The sequence below is a fragment of the Phalangium opilio genome, unplaced genomic scaffold, assembly GCF_054372755.1.
Source record: "Phalangium opilio isolate 3A_F unplaced genomic scaffold, DU_Popi_V2 ptg000217l_1, whole genome shotgun sequence".
NCBI classification, from domain to species: Eukaryota; Metazoa; Arthropoda; class Arachnida; order Opiliones; family Phalangiidae; genus Phalangium; species Phalangium opilio.
The window spans coordinates 2,736,113-2,757,809 of record NW_028324218.1 but is presented as its reverse complement, the minus strand read 5'-3'; the positions used below and the strand labels follow the sequence as shown (position 1 = coordinate 2,757,809).

Here is a 21,697-nt window from a genome sequence, read left to right as displayed (position 1 = left end):
TTGCTGTGACCCCCTGCTGGGACCCCCTGCTGTGACCCCCTGCTGTTTCCATACTGTTACCCCCTGCTGGGACCCCCTGCTGTGACCCCCTGCTGTTTCCATACTGTTACCCCCTGCTGGGACCCCTTGCTGTGACTCCCTGCTGGGACCCCCTGCTGTTTCCATACTGTTACCCCCTGCTGGGACCCCCTGCTGTGACCCCCTGCTGTTACCCCCTGCTGTTTCCATACTGTTACCCCCTGCTGTGGCCCCCTGCTGGCACCCCCTGCTGGGACCCCCTGCTGTTTCCATACTGTTACCCCCTGCTGGGACCCCCTGCTGTTTCCATACTGTTACCCCCTGCTGTGACCCCTGCTGTTACCCCCTGCTGTTACACCCTGCTGGGACCCCCTGCTGTTTCCATACTGTTACCCCCTGCTGGGACCCCCTGCTGTTACCCCCTGCTGGGACCCCCTGCTGTTTCCATACTGTTACCCCCTGCTGGGACCCCCAGCTGTTACCCCCTGCTGTGGCCCCCTGCTGGGACCCCCTGCTGTGACCCCCTGCTGTTACTCCCTGCTGGGACCCCCTGCTGTTTCCATACTGTTACCCCCTGCTGTTACCCTCTGCTGTTACCCCCTGCTGTGACCCCCTCCTGGGACCCCCTGCTGTTTCCATACTGTTACCCCATGCTGGGACCCCCTGCTGTTACCCCTGCTGTGACCCCCACTGTTTCCATACTGTTACCCCCTGCTGTGACCCCTGCTGGGACCCCCTGCTGTGATCCCCTGCTGGGACCCCCTACTGTTTCCATACTGTTACCCCCTGCTGTGATCCCCTGCTGGGACCCCCTGCTGTTTCCATACTGTTACCCCCTGCTGGGACCCCCTGCTGTTTCCATACTGTTACCCCCTGCTGGGACCCCCTGCTGTTTCCATACTGTTACCCCCTGCTGTGACCCCCTGCTGTTTCCATACTGTTACCCCCTGCTGTGACCCCCAGCTGCTACCCCTGCTGTGGCCCCCTGCTGTTACTCCCTGCTGGGACCCCCTGCTGTTTCCATGCTGTTACCCCCTGCTGGGACCCCCTGCTGTTACCCTCTGCTGTGACCCCCTGCTGTTACCCCCTACTGTGACCCCCTGCTGTTACCCCCTGTTGGGACCCCCTGCTGTTACCCCCTGCTGTGACCCCATGCTGTGACCCCCTGCTGTTTCCATACTGTTACCCCCTGCTGTGACCCCCTTCTGGGACCCCCCTGCTGTTTCCATACTGTTACCCCCTGCTGTTTCAATACTGTTACCCCCTGCTGTGACCCCCTGCTATTACCCCCTGCTGTGACCCCCTGCTGTTACCCCCGGCTGGGACCCCCTGCTGTTTCCATACTGTTACCCCCTGCTGTGACCCCCTGCTGTTACCCCCGGCTGGGACCCCCTGCTGTTTCCATACTGTTACCCCCTGCTGTTTCCATACTGTTACCCCCTGCTGTGACCCCCTGCTGGGACCCCCTGCTGTTTCCATACTTTTACCCCCTGCTGGGACCCCCTGCTGTTTCCATACTGTTACCCCCTGCTGTGACCTCCTGCTGGGACCCCTTGCTGTTAGGGGGGTAACCGCAGGGGGTAACAGTGTGGAAACAGCAGGTGGTAACAGCAGGGGGTCCCAGCAGGGGGTAACAGCTTCGTTTAGCTTAGCTTAGCTTCGTTTAGCTTCGTTTAGCTTAGCTTAGCTTAGCTTAGCTTCGTTTATCTTCGTTTAGCTTAGCTTAGCTTAGCTTAGCTTCGTTTAGCTTAGCTTAGCTTCGTTTAGCTTCGTTTAGCTTCGCTTAGCTTCGTTTAGCTTCGCTTAGCTTCGTTTAGCTTAGCTTAGCTTAGCTTAGCTTCGTTTAGCTTCGTTTAGCTTAGCTTAGCTTAGCTTAGCTTCGTTTAGCTTCGTTTGGCTTCGTTTAGCTTCGTTTAGCTTTGCTTAGCTTCGTTTAGCTTCGTTTAGCTTAGCTTAGCTTAGCTTAGCTTCGTTTAGCTTAGCTTAGCTTAGCTTAGCTTCGTTTAGCTTAGCTTAGCTTCGTTTAGCTTCGTTTAGCTTAGCTTCGTTTAGCTTCGTTTAGCTTCGCTTAGCTTCGTTTAGCTTAGCTTAGCTTAGCTTAGCTTCGTTTAGCTTCGTTTAGCTTAGCTTAGCTTAGCTTCGTTTAGCTTCGTTTAGCTTAGCTTCGTTTAGCTTCGTTTAGCTTCGCTTAGCTTCGTTTAGCTTCGTTTAGCTTCGTTTAGCTTCGTTTAGCTTAGCTTAGCTTCGTTTAGCTTCGTTTAGCTTAGCTTAGCTTCGTTTAGCTTAGCTTAGCTTAGCTTCGTTTAGCTTAGCTAAGCTTAGCTTAGCTTCGTTTAGCTTCGTTTAGCTTCGCTTAGCTTCGTTTAGCTTAGCTAAGCTTAGCTTAGCTTCGTTTAGCTTCGTTTAGCTTCGCTTAGCTTCGTTTAGCTTAGCTTCGTTTAGCTTCGCTTAGCTTCGTTTAGCTTCGTTTAGCTTAGCTTCGTTTAGCTTAGCTTCGTTTAGCTTAGCTAAGCTTAGCTTAGCTTCGTTTAGCTTCGTTTAGCTTAGCTAAGCTTAGCTTAGCTTCGTTTAGCTTCGCTTAGCTTCGTTTAGCTTCGTTTAGCTTCGCTTAGCTTCGTTTAGCTTCGTTTAGCTTCGTTTAGCTTCGTTTAGCTTCGCTTAGCTTCGTTTAGCTTCGTTTAGCTTCGTTTAGCTTCGCTTAGCTTAGCTTAGCTTCGTTTAGCTTAGCTTAGCTTAGCTTAGCTTCGTTTAGCTTAGCTTAGCTTAGCTTCGTTTAGCTTAGCTTAGCTTCGTTTAGCTTAGCTTAGCTTCGTTTAGCTTCGTTTAGCTTAGCTTAGCTTAGCTTAGCTTAGCTTAGCTCCGTTTAGCTTCGTTTAGGTTAGCTTCGTTTAGCTTCGTTTAGCTTCGCTTAGCTTCGTTTAGCTTCGTTTAGCTTAGCTTAGCTTAGCTTAGCTTCGTTTAGCTTCGTTTAGCTTAGCTTAGCTTAGCTTCGTTTAGCTTAGCTTAGCTTCGTTTAGCTTCGTTTAGCTTCGTTTAGCTTCGCTTAGCTTCGTTTAGCTTCGTTTAGCTTAGCTTAGCTTAGCTTCGTTTAGCTTCGTTTAGCTTCGTTTAGCTTAGCTTAGCTTCGTTTAGCTTCGTTTAGCTTCGTTTAGCTTCGCTTAGCTTAGCTTAGCTTCGTTTAGCTTAGCTTAGCTTAGCTTCGTTTAGCTTCGTTTAGCTTAGCTTCGTTTAGCTTCGTTTAGCTTAGCTTAGCTTCGTTTAGCTTCGTTTAGCTTAGCTTAGCTTAGCTTAGCTTCGTTTAGCTTAGCTTAGCTTCGTTTAGCTTCGTTTAGCTTAGCTTAGCTTAGCTTCGTTTAGCTTCGTTTAGCTTAGCTTCGCTTAGCTTCGTTTAGCTTCGTTTAGCTTCGCTTAGCTTCGTTTAGCTTCGTTTAGCTTCGCTTAGCTTCGCTTAGCTTCGTTTAGCTTCGTTTAGCTTCGTTTAGCTTCGTTTAGCTTCGCTTAGCTTCGTTTAGCTTCGTTTAGCTTCGCTTAGCTTAGCTTAGCTTCGTTTAGCTTCGTTTAGCTTAGCTTAGCTTAGCTTAGCTTCGTCCAGCAGGGGGCCACAGCAGGGGGTAACAGTATGGAAACAGCAGGGGTAACAGTATGGAAACAGCAGGGGGTCCCAGCAGGGGGTCACAGCAGGGGGTCACAGCAGGGGTAATAGCAGGGGGTCACAGCAGGGGGTAACAGTATGGAAACAGCAGGGGTCCCCTCAGGGAGTAACAGTATGGAAACAGCAGGGGGGTCCCAGAAGGGGGTCACAGCAGGGGGTAACAGTATGGAAACAGCAGGGGGTCCCAGCATGGGGTCACAGCAGGGGGTAACAGCAGGGGGTCCCAGCAGGGGGTAACAGCAGGGGGTCACAGTAGGGGGTAACAGCAGGGGGTCACAGCATGGAAACAGCAGGGGGTCCCAGCAGGGAGTAATAGCAGGGGGTCACAGCAGGGGTAGCAGCTGGGGGTCACAGCAGGGGGTAACAGTATGGAAACAGCAGGGGGTCACAGCAGGGGGTAACAGTATGGAAACAGCAGGGGGTCCCAGCAGGGGGTAACAGTATGGAAACAGCAGGGGGTCCCAGCAGGGGGTAACAGTATGGAAACAGCAGGGGGTCCCAGCAGGGGGTAACAGCAGGGGGTAACAGTATGGAAACAGCAGGGGGTCCCAGCAGGGGGTCACAGCAGGGGGTAACAGTATGGAAACAGCAGGGGGTCCCAGCAGGGGATCACAGCAGGGGGTCCCAGCAGGGGGTCACAGCAGGGGGTAACAGTATGGAAACAGCAGGGGGTCCCAGCAGGGGATCACAGCAGGGGGTCCCAGCAGGGGGTAACAGTATGGAAACAGCAGGGGGTCACAGCAGGGGGTAACAGCAGGGGTCCCAGCATGGGGTAACAGTATGGAAACAGCAGGGGGTCCCAGGAGGGGGTCACAGCAGGGGGTAACAGCAGGGGGCACAGCAGAGGGTAACAGCAGGGGGTAACAGTATGGAAACAGCAGGGGGTCCCAGCAGGGAGTAACAGCAGGGGGTCACAGCAGGGGGTCCCAGCAGGGGGCCACAGCAGGGGGTAACAGCTGGGGGTGCCAGCAGGGGGTAACAGTATGGAAACAGCAGGGGGTCCCAGCAGGGAGTCACAGCAGGGGGTAACAGCAGGGGGTCCCAGCAGGGGGTCACAGCAGGGGGTAACAGCAGGGGGTCCCAGCAGGGGGTAACAGTATGGAAACAGCAGGGGGTCCCAGCAGGGTGTAACAGCAGGGGGTAACAGCAGGGGTCACAGCAGGGGGTAACAGTATGGAAACAGCAGGGGGTCCCAGCAGGGGGTCACCTCAGGGGGTAACAGTATGGAAACAGCAGGGGGTCCCAGCAGGGGGCCACAGCAGGGGGTAACAGTATGGAAACAGCAGGGGGTCACAGCAGGGGGTAACAGTATGGAAACAGCAGGGGGTCCCAGCAGGGGGTCACAGCAGGGGTCCCAGCAGGGGGTCACAGCAAGGGGTCCCAGCAGGGGGTCACAGCAAGGGGTCCCAGCAGGGGGTCACAGCAGGGGGTATCAGCAGGGGGTATCAGCAGGGGGTAACAGTATTGGATAATAGCAGGGGGTAACGACTCTGAAACGACTCGTATAGGCTTTTACAGGCCTATACCCTCTATGCGGCACTGCTACTATATGCCTATACCCTCTATCATAAGTTTATAAGATATGTTCCATAAGTATGACACTTCCTATACTTCGGTTTTGCAGTCCATCTTCCTAATTAGTCTGTCCTTAGCCTTTGACAGCGCCTCAGGCGTCGCTTTACGAGAATCTATGACGTTTCGGCTACGTCACTTCGTGACAAGCTCTCATTAACCAGTGACACACTTATGGAACATATCTTATAAACTTATGCCTCTATGCAGATTGAACTGGAATGAACTTGGAACTGAACTACTATCCCTTTAAAAAAACCGGGTGCTGCCTCTGTAACTAGGGTTAACCTCCAACCTTCACTACACCTACATAATTTCGGGGCGGCTCCGAATGTTACATTAACAACGGAGTCTAATCCCAGGCGTCCCCGAATAAATAACATCGGGCTCTACGCCATCGCCGGGAATCGAACCCGGGACCGTGGTGTGTTAGGCAGCGACGTTACCACACGACTACACAGCACTGGTATATTATGCGCGATAAATTTAACTTTAATAACAAATTTCTATATATTATTAGAAAGATGACGGATTTTAAGATAAATTACTTCATTAAAGACTCAACCTGACGCGCAACCACTAAATATAGTTTAAAATTAAAGTTCAATAACAAAGCGTAGTGTATTATGATTTAAAATAGTCCGACTTTAATTCGAAAAATATAGATATAAGAAAAAAAAGTGAACTTGGTTGAAACTTGCCTTGAACTTGGAAAAATTCTGGTTCTTCACCGCGTAATTTACAAGTACAATACTAAACCAAGAAAAATTCCCCCTTTTCTAAACCCTGAACTCTCCAAGTATCATAGCTATAAAATTCGAGCGACAATACTCTAGTAAATAAATATAATTTTGGTCGTTTACAACTTACCTTCTTACAAGCAAGCACCCGTAAAGCCGGTAATTATCATTCAAATACTATGCCGCATTTAAATTGTCTCCTGATATTTTTAAAAGGAAGCTTCGCCTACATCTGCAGATCTAGTAGATCTACTGATTCGATTAACAGTACCAACCTGGAAATTAAGGTACTTTCGAGTTACTTTTAAGCTAAAAACTAATGATAACGAAAGTGAAAACTCCGGCCGCAACTACTACTACGGCTCGCTTTAAACTAAGAGCCTAATCTTATACTACGAGGTCGATGTGGCTAAAAACAAAAACCAGTTTTCCAGTATGTTCTCTTCCCCCATAACTTTCTATCTCTTTCGTGATGGTTAGATAATTATTTCGATGTGTTTCTGGCGTCGTTCTCAACTTCTCATTAGTCGTGGTTCTCCCTGGAGCGAGCGGAACACGCTGGAAAACTGTTCCCCCAAAAACTGTGTAAAAATGCCCGGTTTTGACATCAAGTTTAGAAGTTCAATGCGAAAGAAATTCAGATGTTTATTATGCAGATTTCCCATGAGAGGTCCGGTTAAAATTACGTCGTGTGGACACAGATTTTGCGATGACTGTTTGCAGAGATACTTGAGGTAAGTAAAGTGGTCTGAATGGACTTAAATTAAATTAAATTCAGTTAAATTTACAATAACTAAATAAATAAATAAATAAAACAACTTAGCTAAAAAATAAATACATCTAGTTAGCAATGCTCGTTTTAAATATGATTGATTCAATCATAAGTTTATAATTGATATGTTCAATATAAGTTTGTTTAATTAATATCTGGTAACTTAGAAACTGAAAGGCTTGCAATGAATTTGAAGTGAGTGAGTGAGGTCATAGATTCGAGAGGAGGTAAAGAGAGGGAGGCCTGGTTGGTGAGTGAGGTGGCGCTGCTGTCAAATTTGGGCTTAGTAATGCATAGACTAAATAGGAGTGCCTAGATGGAAATAAGTCCTAGCTGCAAAATTAATTAACCACCACCACTTAGGACTTTAATTGACTCGCTTCCGTCGTTCTCCTTCACGAACTAGTTATCTCGAGCTGCTGTAAGTCTCTCAGTAGCATTACGAATCGTATCGGTAGTGTCATACTTATCACTTATAAACTTATGATTAAATTAACATTGGATTCTAGTAATAGTTAGTTAGTAAAGATAACTATTTTTTAATAAAAGACATCTTGACACATGATAAAGGTCAGTTAACTTTAGATGTTTATCTTACAGAGGAAACTGAATAAATAAATCATTAAGACTTAGAATATCAATAGCTTTCCTAATGTAAACCATGAAAAAACATGCCATACAGGATATACTTACTTACTTACTTATCTTAGCATGAGGTCGACACCAAACATCTGTTTCATTTGCCTCCTAGCTTTTCCTCCTCACTAAAAGGGGGTACCAACATTACCAAGTGTACCAACTGGCACGCGCCAAATGTGGTGATGGTGGTAGAGGGTTTCGTTGTACCACTCCGATAGGGTCGTTTGCTCTCCTCTCTCTCGCGCCCGAGGTTAGATGATGTGATGCTCGGATGAGGATTAGTAGCTCTTGAATTTCGATAGAATTTTTATCCCGTATGATTTCAAGAAAGTCAACTTGTATCAATATTTTTAGTGTTTGCAAGTTTAGGTATTTCGGTATTTGTTCATAATTCGTGTCAAGGTATGTCTAATTTTGAATTATAATTTTTTTTCGGTAAGAAACGTTAGTAACTTGTGTAATTTAGAGTTTTCTTAGTTAAGTTTATTACATAGTTAATTTTGGGAAATAATCTTCTATTTGTTACTAGAAATTAGAAAAGCATTAGTTTCACAGTAAATGTACTAAATTTCACAGTAAAAGTACTAATTTTCATTGAAAACTACTAAATTTCACAATAAAACTACTAATTTTTACTAAACTATTAATTTTTACTAAACTACTAATTTTCACTATAAAACTACCAATTTTCACTATAAACTACACTAATATTCACTAGAAAACTACACTAATATTCACTAGAAAACTACACTAATATTCACTAGAAAACTACACTAATATTCACTATAAAACTACACTAATATTCACTATAAAACTAAACTAATATTCACTAGAAAACTACACTAATATTCACTAGAAAACTACACTAATATTCACTAGAAAACTACACTAATATTCACTAGAAAACTACACTAATATTCACTAGAAAACTACACTAATATTCACTATAAAACTAAACTAATATTCACTAGAAAACTACACTAATATTCACTATAAAACTACACTAATATTCACTAGAAAACTAAACTAATATTCACTAGAAAACTAAACTAATATTCACTATAAAACTATACTAATATTCACTAGAAAACTACACTAATATTCACTATAAAACTAAACTAATATTCACTATAAAACTAAACTAATATTCACTATAAAACTAAACTAATATTCACTATAAAACTAAACTAATATACACTAGAAAACTACACTAATATTCACTAGAAAAATACACTAATATTCACTAGAAAACTACACTAATATTCATTAGAAAACTACACTAATATTCACTAGAAAACTACACTAATATTCACTAGAAAACTACACTAATATTCACTAGAAAACTACACTAATATTCACTAGAAAACTACACTAATATTCACTAGAAAACTACACTAATATTCACTATAAAACTAAACTAATATTCACTATAAAACTAAACTAATATTCACTATAAAACTAAACTAATATTCACTATAAAACTACACTAATATTCACTAGAAAACTACACTAATATTCACTAGAAAACTACACTAATATTCACTATAAAACTAAACTAATATTCACTATAAAACTAAACTAATATTCACTATAAAACTTATGATTCCCAATACAAAACTCCTGGCAATCTTTCTTAATAAACTTGTCTACACTGATGTAACTACAGAAATCTAAATTGGAAATTCAATAGGGTCGTGGGAAACAGCAAAAGGGTGTCCCACAGAAATCTAATCCTTAAAGATCCTGATAGTAAATGATGAATGACTTCGTAGATTGACAAAATTGGCGGTGACTTAAAATGAAAAGCAAATTAATATTTAGCTAAAAAAAAGCTAAGTGCCTTGATAAGCCGCTCAAACACTATAAAAATAATAATCTTATTTTGAAATTCACGCTAGAACGAAAGTTGGCCCCACTAATAACCTTATTTAAATTTAAGTCAATTAAAGTTTTAATAAATAATTTAACTATTGTCCCAGTTTAGAAATTACAATACAATTAAAATCAATTTTTTTCAGTTTCAGTTTATAACTGCTTTTTCAACCGTTAAAAAATTAATAATTTTATTCTCCCTCTCCAATTTAATTGTGAGAAAACATTTTCAGGTAAAATACCTTGAACTATAGATTAAATCTTAAGTTAACTAAAACCAAGGCCTAAACCATTCAAGCGGCACCTTAAATATTTATTTCAGAATTGCTAGGTTAACTGAGAAGCCAATATATTAAACACTTAATGAAATATTAATTTTAGTCCCTAATAAACTAAAATCATGATATTTCACAAACCTGGCAATGTTTTGGCGGGAAACCACGTGCGTTTTCTTTCTCTAGATTTTTTGGCGGGAAGAAAAAACAATCACGTGCAATTTTTTCTCGCGCATTTTCAATTTGGCGGGAAAATAAAATCTCGTGCAGTTTTTTTTCTCGCGCATTTTCTTGAATAACCATTTATATTTGGCGCGAAAACAAAACCCACGTGGTTATAATAATAACAACATTTTGGCGGGAAACTTCTCCCCATCCCATCTCAAGCTGGGGTCCTAGACGCTATTGTAAATTTACAAAAACGCTTATAATCTATTGTTACTTTTGGGATCCCCGTCCGGGGACTCTCGGGGGTCTCTTCTTAAGGGAACCAACCATCTGGTTAGACGTCAATTGTATATAAAAATCTATATATGTATGTATGTTATAGTTATGTATTTTTATCATGGTTGAAAGGTCTAGAAAATTCTTTATTGCCAGATGTGTGAGGGGATATTTATAATTTTGCCGTACCACCAGGCTTTGGTTTAGAAAATTCAAGAAAGGAGACCACCTGCGCGGGAGTGCCGATGGCACGAGCCTGCCACGCGACTTAAATTTGGCGGGAAAGGCCGGAAAAAGGCGGGAAATAAAAATTTATCGCTTCATACTTACTTTAAAAAAACGAAACTAAAATATAAATTTAGTTTGTAATTAACTAAATTAATCCTTAATAATAATAACATAAGTTTATAAGTGATATGTTCGCTCCATAAGTATGATATACAGTAATGCTACTGGGAGACTTACAGCAGCTCGTGATAACTATAGTTCGAGAAGGAGAACGACGGAAGCGAATTAAATTGAAGTCCTAAGTACACTCGGTGCATGGTGGTTAATTAATTTTGCAGCTAGGACCTATTCCATCTAGGCACTCCTATTTAGTCTGCATTACTAAGCCCAAATTTGACAGCAGCGCCACCTCACCCACTCACCAGGCCTCCCTCGCTTTACCTCCTCTCGAATCTATGACCTACCTCACTCACTCACTCACTCACTTCAAATTCATTACAAGCCTTTCAGTTTGTAAGTTACCAGAGATTAATTAAACAAACTTATGGAAGGAACATATCACTTATAAACTTATGATAATAAATAATAATTAAATTAAACTGACCTTTAACCTTAAGAGTTCCACGCACCCACGATGGATGGGAAAACTTTAATTTTAAAAATTCCAAAATCATTATTTATTGTAATATTGTAAATTTCCGCTTGAGAAATGTTTTCCCCAAAACTATAGAGGACAATAGACTTTGCACATTTTAGGAATTCCACCGTCTTTAAGTATGATTGTATAATTCACCCAAAAATTAGGCAATTACATTCAAGACCACATTAGAAATTCGCGTAATTCCTATGAAAAAAAAAAGCAACCATGTGTGTCTCTTTAAAAAAAAAACGAAATAATAAATTAAACCGGTTTAAAAAAAAATAAAAATTAAGCTACACTTATTTCATTTTTAAAAAAGACCATAGAAATTTTCATTACAAATCAATTATCAATTAAATTATTTAGGGGGTAAAAAAGCTCAAAGGTTCAGCGTGATTTTTTCCCTACTTTGACAAGGCTTTCTTTAACTATAAGGCCAAGGTCGCTCCACTCGCGCGTCGAAATGGTCCATTGTTTATTTATAATTCACGTGCAATAATAAAATTATGCACGTGCAAAGATGTGTATGGTAAAGGCAGTCCATTTGCTTTGACTGTATTAAGGCCTATGCGCAAATAACACGGGGTGCCACTATAGACTATCCATAATCTATATTTATTAACATAAGTTTATAAGATATGTTCCTTCTATAAGTTTGTTTAATTAATCTCTGGTCATGACAAACTGAAAGGCTTGTAATGAATTTGAAGTGAGTGAGTGAGGTAGGGGTCATAGATTCGAGAGGAGGTAAAGCGAGCGAGAGAGGCCTGGTTGGTGAGTGAGGTGGCGCTGCTGTCAAATTTGGGCTTAGTAATGCGGACTAAATAGGAGTGCCTAGATGGAAATAGGTCCTAGCTGCAAAATTAATTAACCACCACCGAGTGTACTTAGGACTTCAATTTAATTCTCGCTCCCCCTCGTTCTCCTTCTCGAACTAGTAATCTCGAGCTGCTCTAAGTCTCCCTGCAGTAGCATTACGAATAGTATAGGTAGTGCAAATCATACTTATGGTTATAAACTTATTTTAGGGTTATAAGACAAAGGTTTTAATGAAAGTTAAAACTTGTAATTGGAACTTGTAGGTTTAAATAATAATAAAAAGGCCTGAGGCAAAGCAAAGCCCGGTTCTGAAGTCTGCCTGTATTTTGAATCAATGTTATATAACAAAACAGGTTTGTCATGTGGCGCGACGTAGTCCCAATAGCAAGTTTTAAAAGTATCTATATGAATGGGTAGCCCAACTTGGTGCGCGGTGTCTTGGGAAACGTTTCTAGGAGGAGAAGGTCTAGAATACTACTTACTATATCTTAGATGCGTGTCGCCCGCAGACATGAATTTTTAAGTATTTATTGTAGGGAATCAATGTGGGCCCATTTTCTCACGAGTTTTAACGAATATTTTCACGTTGTCAAACAAAAATAATAGATTTTCATGTTGTCAAGTAAAATAATACTCGATAAGCAGTCTAAACCACTTTAACTCCAACTTTGTGACGTTATAACTTAAGTTTAACAATATTTCCAGGAAAATCCCTTGAGTATGTGGTAGTCCTAATTGTCCTTTATCTCATGGTACTAAAAACTTGGGTTTAGCTCATGCAGGACTCGAGATATTGAGGTTTGAAAAGAATTATCAAACTTTGAAACGTTATAACTCTAGTGTCGCGAAATTTCCTGGAAAATCCCTTGGGTATGTGATAGCCCCAATTGTCCTCTATCTCATGGTACTAAAAACTTGGAGTTACTACAATCAGGGCTCGAGTTAATCAGCTTTGAATACAAAAGGGCAGATTTTTGGCACCCAAATAACGTTCAACTTTGAAACGTCATAACTCTAATTTCGCGAACTTTCCAGGAAAATCCCTTGGAGATATTATAGCCCTAATTATCCTCTATCCAATGGTTATAACAACAGGGCCCTAACTCAATCAGGGCTCGAGTAAACAAACTTTGAAATAAATTCAACAAAACAACACTTAGAGGGAGTTTGACCCGTGACATATTTGATAAACACAATAAAACTTAATAATTTAAAACGTTATCACATTTGCTTCTTCATAGTTCTTAGGACGTTAGGCTTAGAGACGACCAACCAAGGCTTAATCTCGCAAGCCACCCTTGTCTAATTAAGGAAAAAATACTTGATGCAAAACCTCCCTCCCTTCTTCTCTCCCTTTTGAGACAGTTCCGGCCAAAGATATAACAAGATTAACGCATGGATACTTTTAAGGAATTCATATCAGAGGCCACGGTTTTCTTTTCAACTTAAAATCAAACCATACTTTTAGCCTATGAATGCGTTATTTACATACTGACAAGACACATGGGTTTTTACGTATTATACCAATGGATTAGACGGAGTTAGTTGACAGTGTGGTAAACCGGGGGAATGGTTCTAGGACTTGGTTTTATTTACAGATTAAGAAAACCAAGGGGACTCTACGTGAAAGTCGAAGTCAAGGGAAAAAAATTGGCACTTAAAGATACAATTAGTTTGGGTTACAGGAAACAGTTGTCTTTGTCTCCCACTTTGAATTTGAAAAAAATAAAATTTCGTTCTTATGGGAAAAAATGTGACTCTGGAATTTAAAGCGAGTTTAATGAAAATTATATGGAATTCAATTATTAAAAAAAATAGTTATGGTCGATATTGTAAATTAAAAGATATCGAACTTTTTACGGATTTTAAATGTATCCCCGATTATTTAACAACAATAAAACCGATATTAACCGATTTTTATACCGATAATTTAATTTTAAATTCGGCGAGATAACCAGTTATTTAAACCCAATGAAACCGATATCAACCGATTATGGACCAATAATTTATTAACCGATTTTTACTAATTATTAACTGATTTTGACGATTATTGAGCGATTATTAACCGATTTTACCGATTATTGAGCGATTATTAACCAATTTTACCAATTATTGAGCGATTATTAACCAATTTTACCAATTATTGAGTGATTATTAACCGATTTTACCGATTTGAGCGATTATTAACCGATTTTGCCGATATTAACCGATTTCTACCATTTAAAAACCGATTTACACCGATTATTAATCGATAAAACGGTAAATTAACGTCGAAACGATTAATAGGTAAACTAACCTTTAACCAATAATCGGTTAAAATCGGTAAATTAAAATCGAAACCGATTTATCAGTTAAAATCCTCGATTAAACCAGAAAACTTAAACTCCGTTAAAAAATAAATAAAAAACCTAATGATTGATATTTTAACTATATCTCGAAAGCTAATAAAACCTAACCGATATAGAAATACGCGGCCGGTTATAATTTAGTGTGGGTGATCTTGTTTTTTTTTCTTTTTTGAAATAATTTCATTTGCTTTATAAAGAGTGTTTTAAAAACCATCTCGAAACTGGATTTCATATCAGGCATGCATGTACTTGTTACTTACGACCGCGTGTCTTTAGTAAGCTACGTTTATCGATGTCATCATAAGATTGGAATTTTTTTCATATCATTTTCCACGTTTTCGTGAAATCCAGCGAAATTATTTCCAACCCCCACAAATTCTTTTTTACTTTTTTGAGGTTTTTAAATATTTCAAACCAAATACGTTCGTGAGCTTACATTTTTTAATACGCAGATTATCTGTATTTCTTGATTTAGTTATGTACAGGGTGTTCATTGCAACTGTTTTCGAGTTAATTAAGATTTGATGGAGTGTTTTAGGGATGACCCCTTATCATTAAATTAGAGATCAATCATTGTCTAAATAAGTTTCTTAATTAAATTTAAGGGGGTCATCATTAAAATACTAAAATAATCCAATCTTAATTCTCGATTAAATTAACAAAAAATGGAGAGAAACACTCTGTACATATAAAATATCCTTGAATTGGGTTGTTAAACCTGCTTGACTAAGTTTGAATTAACATAAGTCAATAATTAGCACCTATAAGTTAATTAAGTTAAGCGCCCGGAAGTAACTCAAGTAGTAACAGTCAAAATAATTTTGAAATAACGTTAAGGTTTCTACTTTTATTATTATTATTATTATTATTATTATTACAAAATTCTAATTAATTTTAACTAATGTTTTGGTGGCCCAGTTGAGTGACGTTACCGATAAAACAAGTCATTTATTTTAATTAACTTAACTAAGTTAAACAAACATTGATTTTTTTCCAACTTATTATCGACGACATGTAGGCCCTACGGTATTTCATTTTCTCACGGTTTGACAAAACAGAAACCTAACAGCTGCCTAAATTTGAACCCCGAGGTTGATCTCTCCATACGCCCACACGTTGAATAAATACACCATACATTAAATGAACCCCTATAACAACAACATAACAACGAGACTTAAGCCTGCTGTTGCAGTACACGTTATATTATATCAAGAAGCGATATCTATCGTTTATTAGGGAGAAGGTATAAATTCGCGCCACATTTTTATGCAGCTTATCTCCAGTCCAAACGTTACGTAGACGTGTCCGGAGTTAATTCCCGCCGCCTCTAAATTACAACAACCAGCATCTCATTGGTTCTTGAAAACTCGGTGCACGTCAGCGCGACGCGAATGAGAAAAAATTACAGTCATATTTTCCGACTGAGGCGAGGAGGAGATATAGCCCGGTCTCCTCCTTTTACGTCCCCCCTTGTATTTTGAAAGAGGGGACTGCAGGACTATGGCCCGCGCGAATACTTAGGCATCTTATAACTTCTCCCTAATAAACTAGATATCACTTCTTGGTTTTAGGTTATAGCTTCTTATAGTCAGTTAAGAGAAACTCGTTGTAATTTAAGCGGAAAGTTACTAATTAATATTAATGTTTCTTAATTAAATTTAAGGGGTCATCCCTAAAATACCCATCCAATCCAATCCAATCTTAACTCGAAAACAAAATGGAGATACATTTTCCAAAGAACAAAATACTTCTTAATTTATTAAAATGAGATTAAAATTCGTTAAGACAAGCTTTTAAAGAGTCTTAAAGCGAATTTTGAAAAGGATACTCAGTGCATGCATGGTCTTAATCGAGTACACTGGAACTAGCCTTACTAAACTTATTTCTTACAGGTCTAGACTTGTATTTGAAAACTAAAATAATAAAAACTGGTTTTTCAAAGTGGTATTTTAAAAACAAAATATTTAGGCATAAATTACTAAAACTACTTTCGCCGGCTGTCAAGGAGGGTTACCTCGAATAGGTGCCTCATTTTATTATACTTTAATTAATCATTTGATTCATTAATGGTAATGGAATTAATTAAAATTTGATGAGGTCACTTGTTTTAAATACACTTCGAATAAACTTAATTATCTCGAGTTGTAAGTCGTAATTAAGTTAGAGGATTCAAGTCTTTGTAACAACAGTTACATATTAATATAGGACAGGTTAAAAAATATAGGAATTATAGGACCACTGGGCTCCCTATGTAACCAGTGTTCTGACAGATACAAAGTTTGTCAAAATAATTAAAAAAATAACCCAAGATAAAAAACTAAATAAATTATAGAAAAACTTAATCCCACATTAATTTCAATTTAAAACGAATTAAACGCCATCCAATAACAACTCCGCCTATAGGTGGTTTCCTATAAGGTTTAATGGGTCCTTTCCCTAATTGGCTAGGAAAAAAACCCACGTGATGCGACGCGCAATACGATGATGGCATAAACCCCTTGGATTTCTTTGGCAAAAACACAATTACATAATTTGAAAGACTCCCTTTTTCTAAAATCGTAAAATTGTAGGTAGATCACAAATTTGAGGCTGAGCACTAAGTTGGTTTGTCATCAGGGTGTTGATGGTTTAAGATTGGAGGAGAGACAATTCACATCTCTCCTTTAAGGTTTAAGTTGGGATTTCTAAATTGTGTTCCCACACACAAACGAAGAGGATTTGACATTAAATACCGAATTAATGTTTGAAAATAATAAAACAACTTCCCGGTCGGTTTTTTTGACTATAGGCGGGAAATTAAATTGCATGTGGGTGATTATTCTTGTAATTTGTAATTTAAGTTTTTGGTCTTTTGTTATTTTCGTTACAGTGAAGGAATATTTACCTGTCCAGAAGATAACTCTCCATTGGATTACGCCAAAGTAAGATTAATTTAATTAATGTTCTTAAGTAAGTTAAAGCATAAGTTAATAAGTGATATGTTCCTTCCATAAGTTTGTTTAATTAATATCTGGTTATGACAAACTGAAAGGCTTGTAATTTTGAAGCGAGTGAGTGAGGTAGATTCGAGGAGGTAAAGCGAGGGAGGGGCCTGGTGAGTGAGGTGGCGCTGCTGTCAAAGGGGGCTTAGTAATGCGGACTAAATAGGAGTGCCTAGATGGAATAGGTCCTAGCTGCAAAATTAATTAACCACCACCGAGTGTACTTAGGACTTCAATTCAATTCTCGCTTCCGTCGTTCTCCTTCTCGAACTATTGTTATCTCGAGCTGCTCTAAGTCTTTCAGTAGCATTACGAATAGTATAGGTAGTGCTTATCATACTTATGGAGCGAACATATCACTTGTAAACTTATGCAGTGGGGTATTCCATAAATTGTGGTTGGTTATCCGGTATTATATTATATTTAAAAAAATAATATAAAAACTTTAATAATTCATTTTATAATTCATCAAATCCAAGGTTAAATTAATAAAGAATTGGGTCAACTTAAGAACATTTTTTTTTTAAATTAAAAATTAAAATACCTGGCTGGCATTTGTAGCCGGCAGGTACGACTAGTTTTTTTTTTATAAATATTAATTCAACAGGTGTTTTAATTTAAACGATTATTACTCAGAGTCATAATGTTCTGTACAACTATAGTTACGGTTAAAAGTGTAAATATGTTAATATTTTGAATCCTGTTTTTACGGAATTTCTCGGGTTTTTTTTCAACCCCGGATGGTGCTCATATGCACCCTATGAGGTACAAAAAATAATTTAATTTCGCAGGTACATATATACAGGGTGTTACAAAGAAGTGATATCTATTTTATTAGGGAGAAGGTATAAATAAAATCGCACCACATTTCTAGCTCTTTATCTCCAGTCCAAACGTAACGTAGATGTGTCCGGAGTTAATCCCCACCATATCTAAATTACAACCCCCAGCATCTCATTGGTTCTTGAAAACTCGTGCACGTCAGCGCGACGAGAATGAGAACGAAAATTACAGTCATATTTTCCGACTGAAGAGAGGCAGCGAAATAGCCCGGGCCTCCTCCTTTTACGTCCCCCCTTGTATTTTGAAAGGGGGACTGTAGGACTATGGCGCACGGGAATACTTAGGAGGCATCTTAACCTTCTCCCTAATAAACTAGATATCACTTCTTGATAGAAATACTCAAAATCGATTTCCCAAAGAACAATTAACATCCCCCTTAATTTATGTAGAGCCAGACTTATCATAAACACCCTGTATAATTTTAATTTCAAAGTAACAGGATATGTGTAGTTGAATTTAGGCTAGGTAGAACTCAGCTAGACAGCTAGGAGTCAGACTTGATTTTCATGTTAAAGGGCGGAACCAATATTATCTTTTTGGGGAATTTTCGGTGGAGTCAGGGGTCAATTTACGTATAGTTACGATGGGTAGAGTTCGTGGCACGCGCCAACCAACAAGTACTGTAGGTTTTTAACAAATTTATCTACGCCTTTTTTGAATTTTGATGCCAATATAAGCTAGTTTTAAGTATGTCTGTCTGATAATAACGCTGGAGGTGTTTATAGTTATCCAGGATTGGCACGTAATTCAATGACGTCAGACTTTTCCAGGTTTTCCCTGACCTTATAGCACCCCTATTAGCGCCACTTTTAACCATATTAAATTAATTTTGATTAAGTTGTTCAAAATTAAATTATGTGAATATATTTAGTTTTTTTTAATTACAATTAAATTTGATTTAATCTAGGTTTATCCCGATCCTGAAGTAGAAACCGCAGTTATGGGGTCTTTAGTTTATTGCATACATTACAAAGAAGGTTGCAAGTGGATAGATGAACTCAGGAAATTGCAGGTAATTATTTTAAATTAAATTTAAATCTATTAAATTTAAATCTATTAAATTTAATAGCTTTTTAGACAATAATTTCAAATGTTATATTATTTTAATTACTAGGCGCATTTAAACGCTTGCAAATACGATGCAATTCCTTGCACCAATCATTGCGCAGCTCAAATACCACGTGTTTTAATGGAGGATCATTTAACATTCACGTGTCCAAAAAGAAGAACGCAATGTGAATATTGCGGTAGGGATTTTTCCGGTGAAATGTTAGAGGTATAAAAATTGTGCAATTGAAAAAAAAAATAAAAATAAACTTTGCCATTAAAACTTAATGAATTAAAAATTGCCAATTAAATTAATTGCAGGGACACGTTGGCAGTTGTCAATACGAACCTATTTATTGCGAAAATAAATGCGGTGCAAAATTTCAAAGACGATTTTTAAGCAATCACAGATTAAACGATTGCAATAAAAGATTAGCGGCTTGCAGATATTGCCAAAAGGAATTTGTTTTTGATACCTTACAGGTAAATAATTAATAAATAAATAAAAGGGTGTTAAACTTAATTAAACGTGTTAAAATTAAATTAACGCCTTTAACTTATATATACGTTTTAGAATCATACAGCGCAATGCCCAAGATATCCTGTACCATGCCCGAATCGTTGCGAACAGGGAAAAATACCCAGAGAAGATTTAGAAGTTCATACGAAAGATAAATGCCAATCAGCGTCGTTGCATTGTACCTTTAAAGAAGTTGGATGCAACTTTAAGGTATTTTTCACCACGCCGTTACAAGCAAAATTCTTTTAAGAATGCATACAGCTGCTAGGAATAATTTCGTAGCCATCCATTTTCACTCAGCGTATCTAGGCGGGATTTGTGGGAGGAGCTAGCTAGACTAATCATTATGAATGACGAATTTTACCCAAGGCGAATTAGTTAATAATCAATTTCGACGCACGCGCACCAGGGAACTCACGTTGCAACCCCACCAACCAATGAAACAGCAGTTAGAATTATGAGGCATGACGGGGATAGTAAGTTCTCAAGCCCGGAATACCCACAAAACCCGAATTCATAGAAATTAACATGGGAGATATATTGGGGCACGATAATTCCTAGTAGCTTTATGTATTCCTACCCCATACTTCTTCAAACTTAGAAGATTGAAATATACTTTTAATACATAAAATAATTTCTATTCATTGATTAGAATTAAATATTTATGTTTAAATGTGTGTTAACAAACATTTTCAGGGTCCAAGATACGCCATTGACACTCACATCGACGCTGAAACCAAATCACACATGGCCTTAATGTGCGGAGTAATACACAAACAACAAAGCCAAATAAACCTCTTAAAAACCGCCTTACAAAACCTAACTTTAAACAACAACGGGGTATTAATATGGAAAATCTCCGACTACAGCCAAAAAATGTCAGAAGCCAAAACGAAAGAGGGTTACGAGTTATGTAGCGCCCCCTTTTTCACGAGTCAATATGGCTACAAATTAATGGCAACACTGTTCCTGAACGGCAACGGTTCCGGGGAAGGGACACACCTTTCAGTGTACATTAAACTATTACCGGGTGAATTTGATTCTCTTTTACAATGGCCCTTCTCGCATACAGTCTCCTTTACGCTATTCGACCAATCAGCGTCTCAGGATAAGCCCGCGTCTAACACTAACATAGTTGAAAGTTTCGTACCAGACCCCACGTGGAAAAACTTTCAAAGGCCTAGTAAAGAACCTCACGCTTTGGGTTTTGGATTCCCAAGGTTTCTTAGTCATGAGCAGCTCAAGAAACGGGGTTATGTTAAAGATGACGCGCTGTTTATTAAAGTTAAAGTCGATAGCAGTAAAATTATCGCGGTTTAGTCACGCCTACGTCTATTTTAAAAAAGGATTATTGTCTATTAAGTTTTCATGACACTGGTCCTTTAAAATATATCTTTAAATAGTGTGCGCATGCGCTAAAGGGGGCCGGGGCCTAGAGAAATGAATTTCCTTTCCCCCGTTTCTTAACTTTAACTGCGCATGCGCGCTGAATTCAGGGAGAGGTTTGTCAGTAATTTGTTATTAGAACATCTCCTGAGTCCTGCGTCATCAGCTCAGGTTTGGAACTGAATGACGCAGTACTGAATTGAACAGAATTCTACAAGCTATTCAGTCCGTTGTCGTTGTGGAATTGCATACGTCACAAATACCCGTCAACACTTTTAGACCTCCTCCCTAGTAAACTAGATATCCCTTCTTGATAGAAGTTCATATTATTATGTAATTCATGATTTAAATGCAGGTAAACTCGCAGATTTATTAGATCATATTAAATGTATTTTTTAAGTTAAGTTAAGTAACTTCAAATTACTTAATTACGAGTTTTAATTATTATTTTTATTATATTTGCACCTAAATTTTTATTATTTAACTTATTTAAATCTATGTATTTAAGCTTTGCTAATGGGGAATTAACCCTACGCCAAATACTTTAATTAAAAATTAAATTAATGTTCTTAATTATAATTAAACAATGGAGTTAATTAATTAATTAGTTAATTAATTTCAGCGCCCATAAGTCACGTCGCATATATAATTAAACAAATTAATATTCACGTTTGTTTTGGTTAATTTTTTTTTTAATTTCGCTAGTCATATTAATTAAATAATTAATTTGTAAATAAATATTTAATTTTCGCCTCTAATTAAATAATCTCAGTTAATTACGTTAATCGCAGTATTGTTGCACGTTTGAATTTATGTTGTTACCAAATTTGTATAATTGCATTTATTGGCAATTTGAAAAAGAAATAAAACTATCTACTTTAATTGCGTTTTTGGTGTTAAT

The 21,697-nt window shown here is 38.6% G+C and overlaps 1 protein-coding gene across 2 annotated transcripts; it reads left to right on the top strand.

Moving 5' to 3' along the window:
• The first annotated feature begins 6,497 nt into the window (after positions 1-6,497).
• Positions 6,498-21,681, top strand: Traf4 (TNF receptor associated factor 4). Of its 2 annotated transcripts, none has more exons than XM_089857259.1 (7): positions 6,498-6,716; positions 16,889-16,940; positions 18,751-18,855; positions 18,958-19,119; positions 19,212-19,373; positions 19,465-19,620; positions 20,107-21,681. In XM_089857259.1, exons 1-7 carry the CDS (start codon positions 6,574-6,576, stop codon positions 20,728-20,730), a joined length of 1,404 nt encoding a protein of 467 aa, XP_089713385.1. In that variant the 5' UTR covers positions 6,498-6,573; the 3' UTR covers positions 20,731-21,681. The 2 variants fall into 2 exon arrangements, with proteins under 2 accessions (XP_089713385.1, XP_089713386.1); XM_089857260.1 differs by lacking the exon at positions 6,498-6,716 and adding an exon at positions 7,365-7,795.
• Positions 21,682-21,697: the final 16 nt, after the last annotated feature.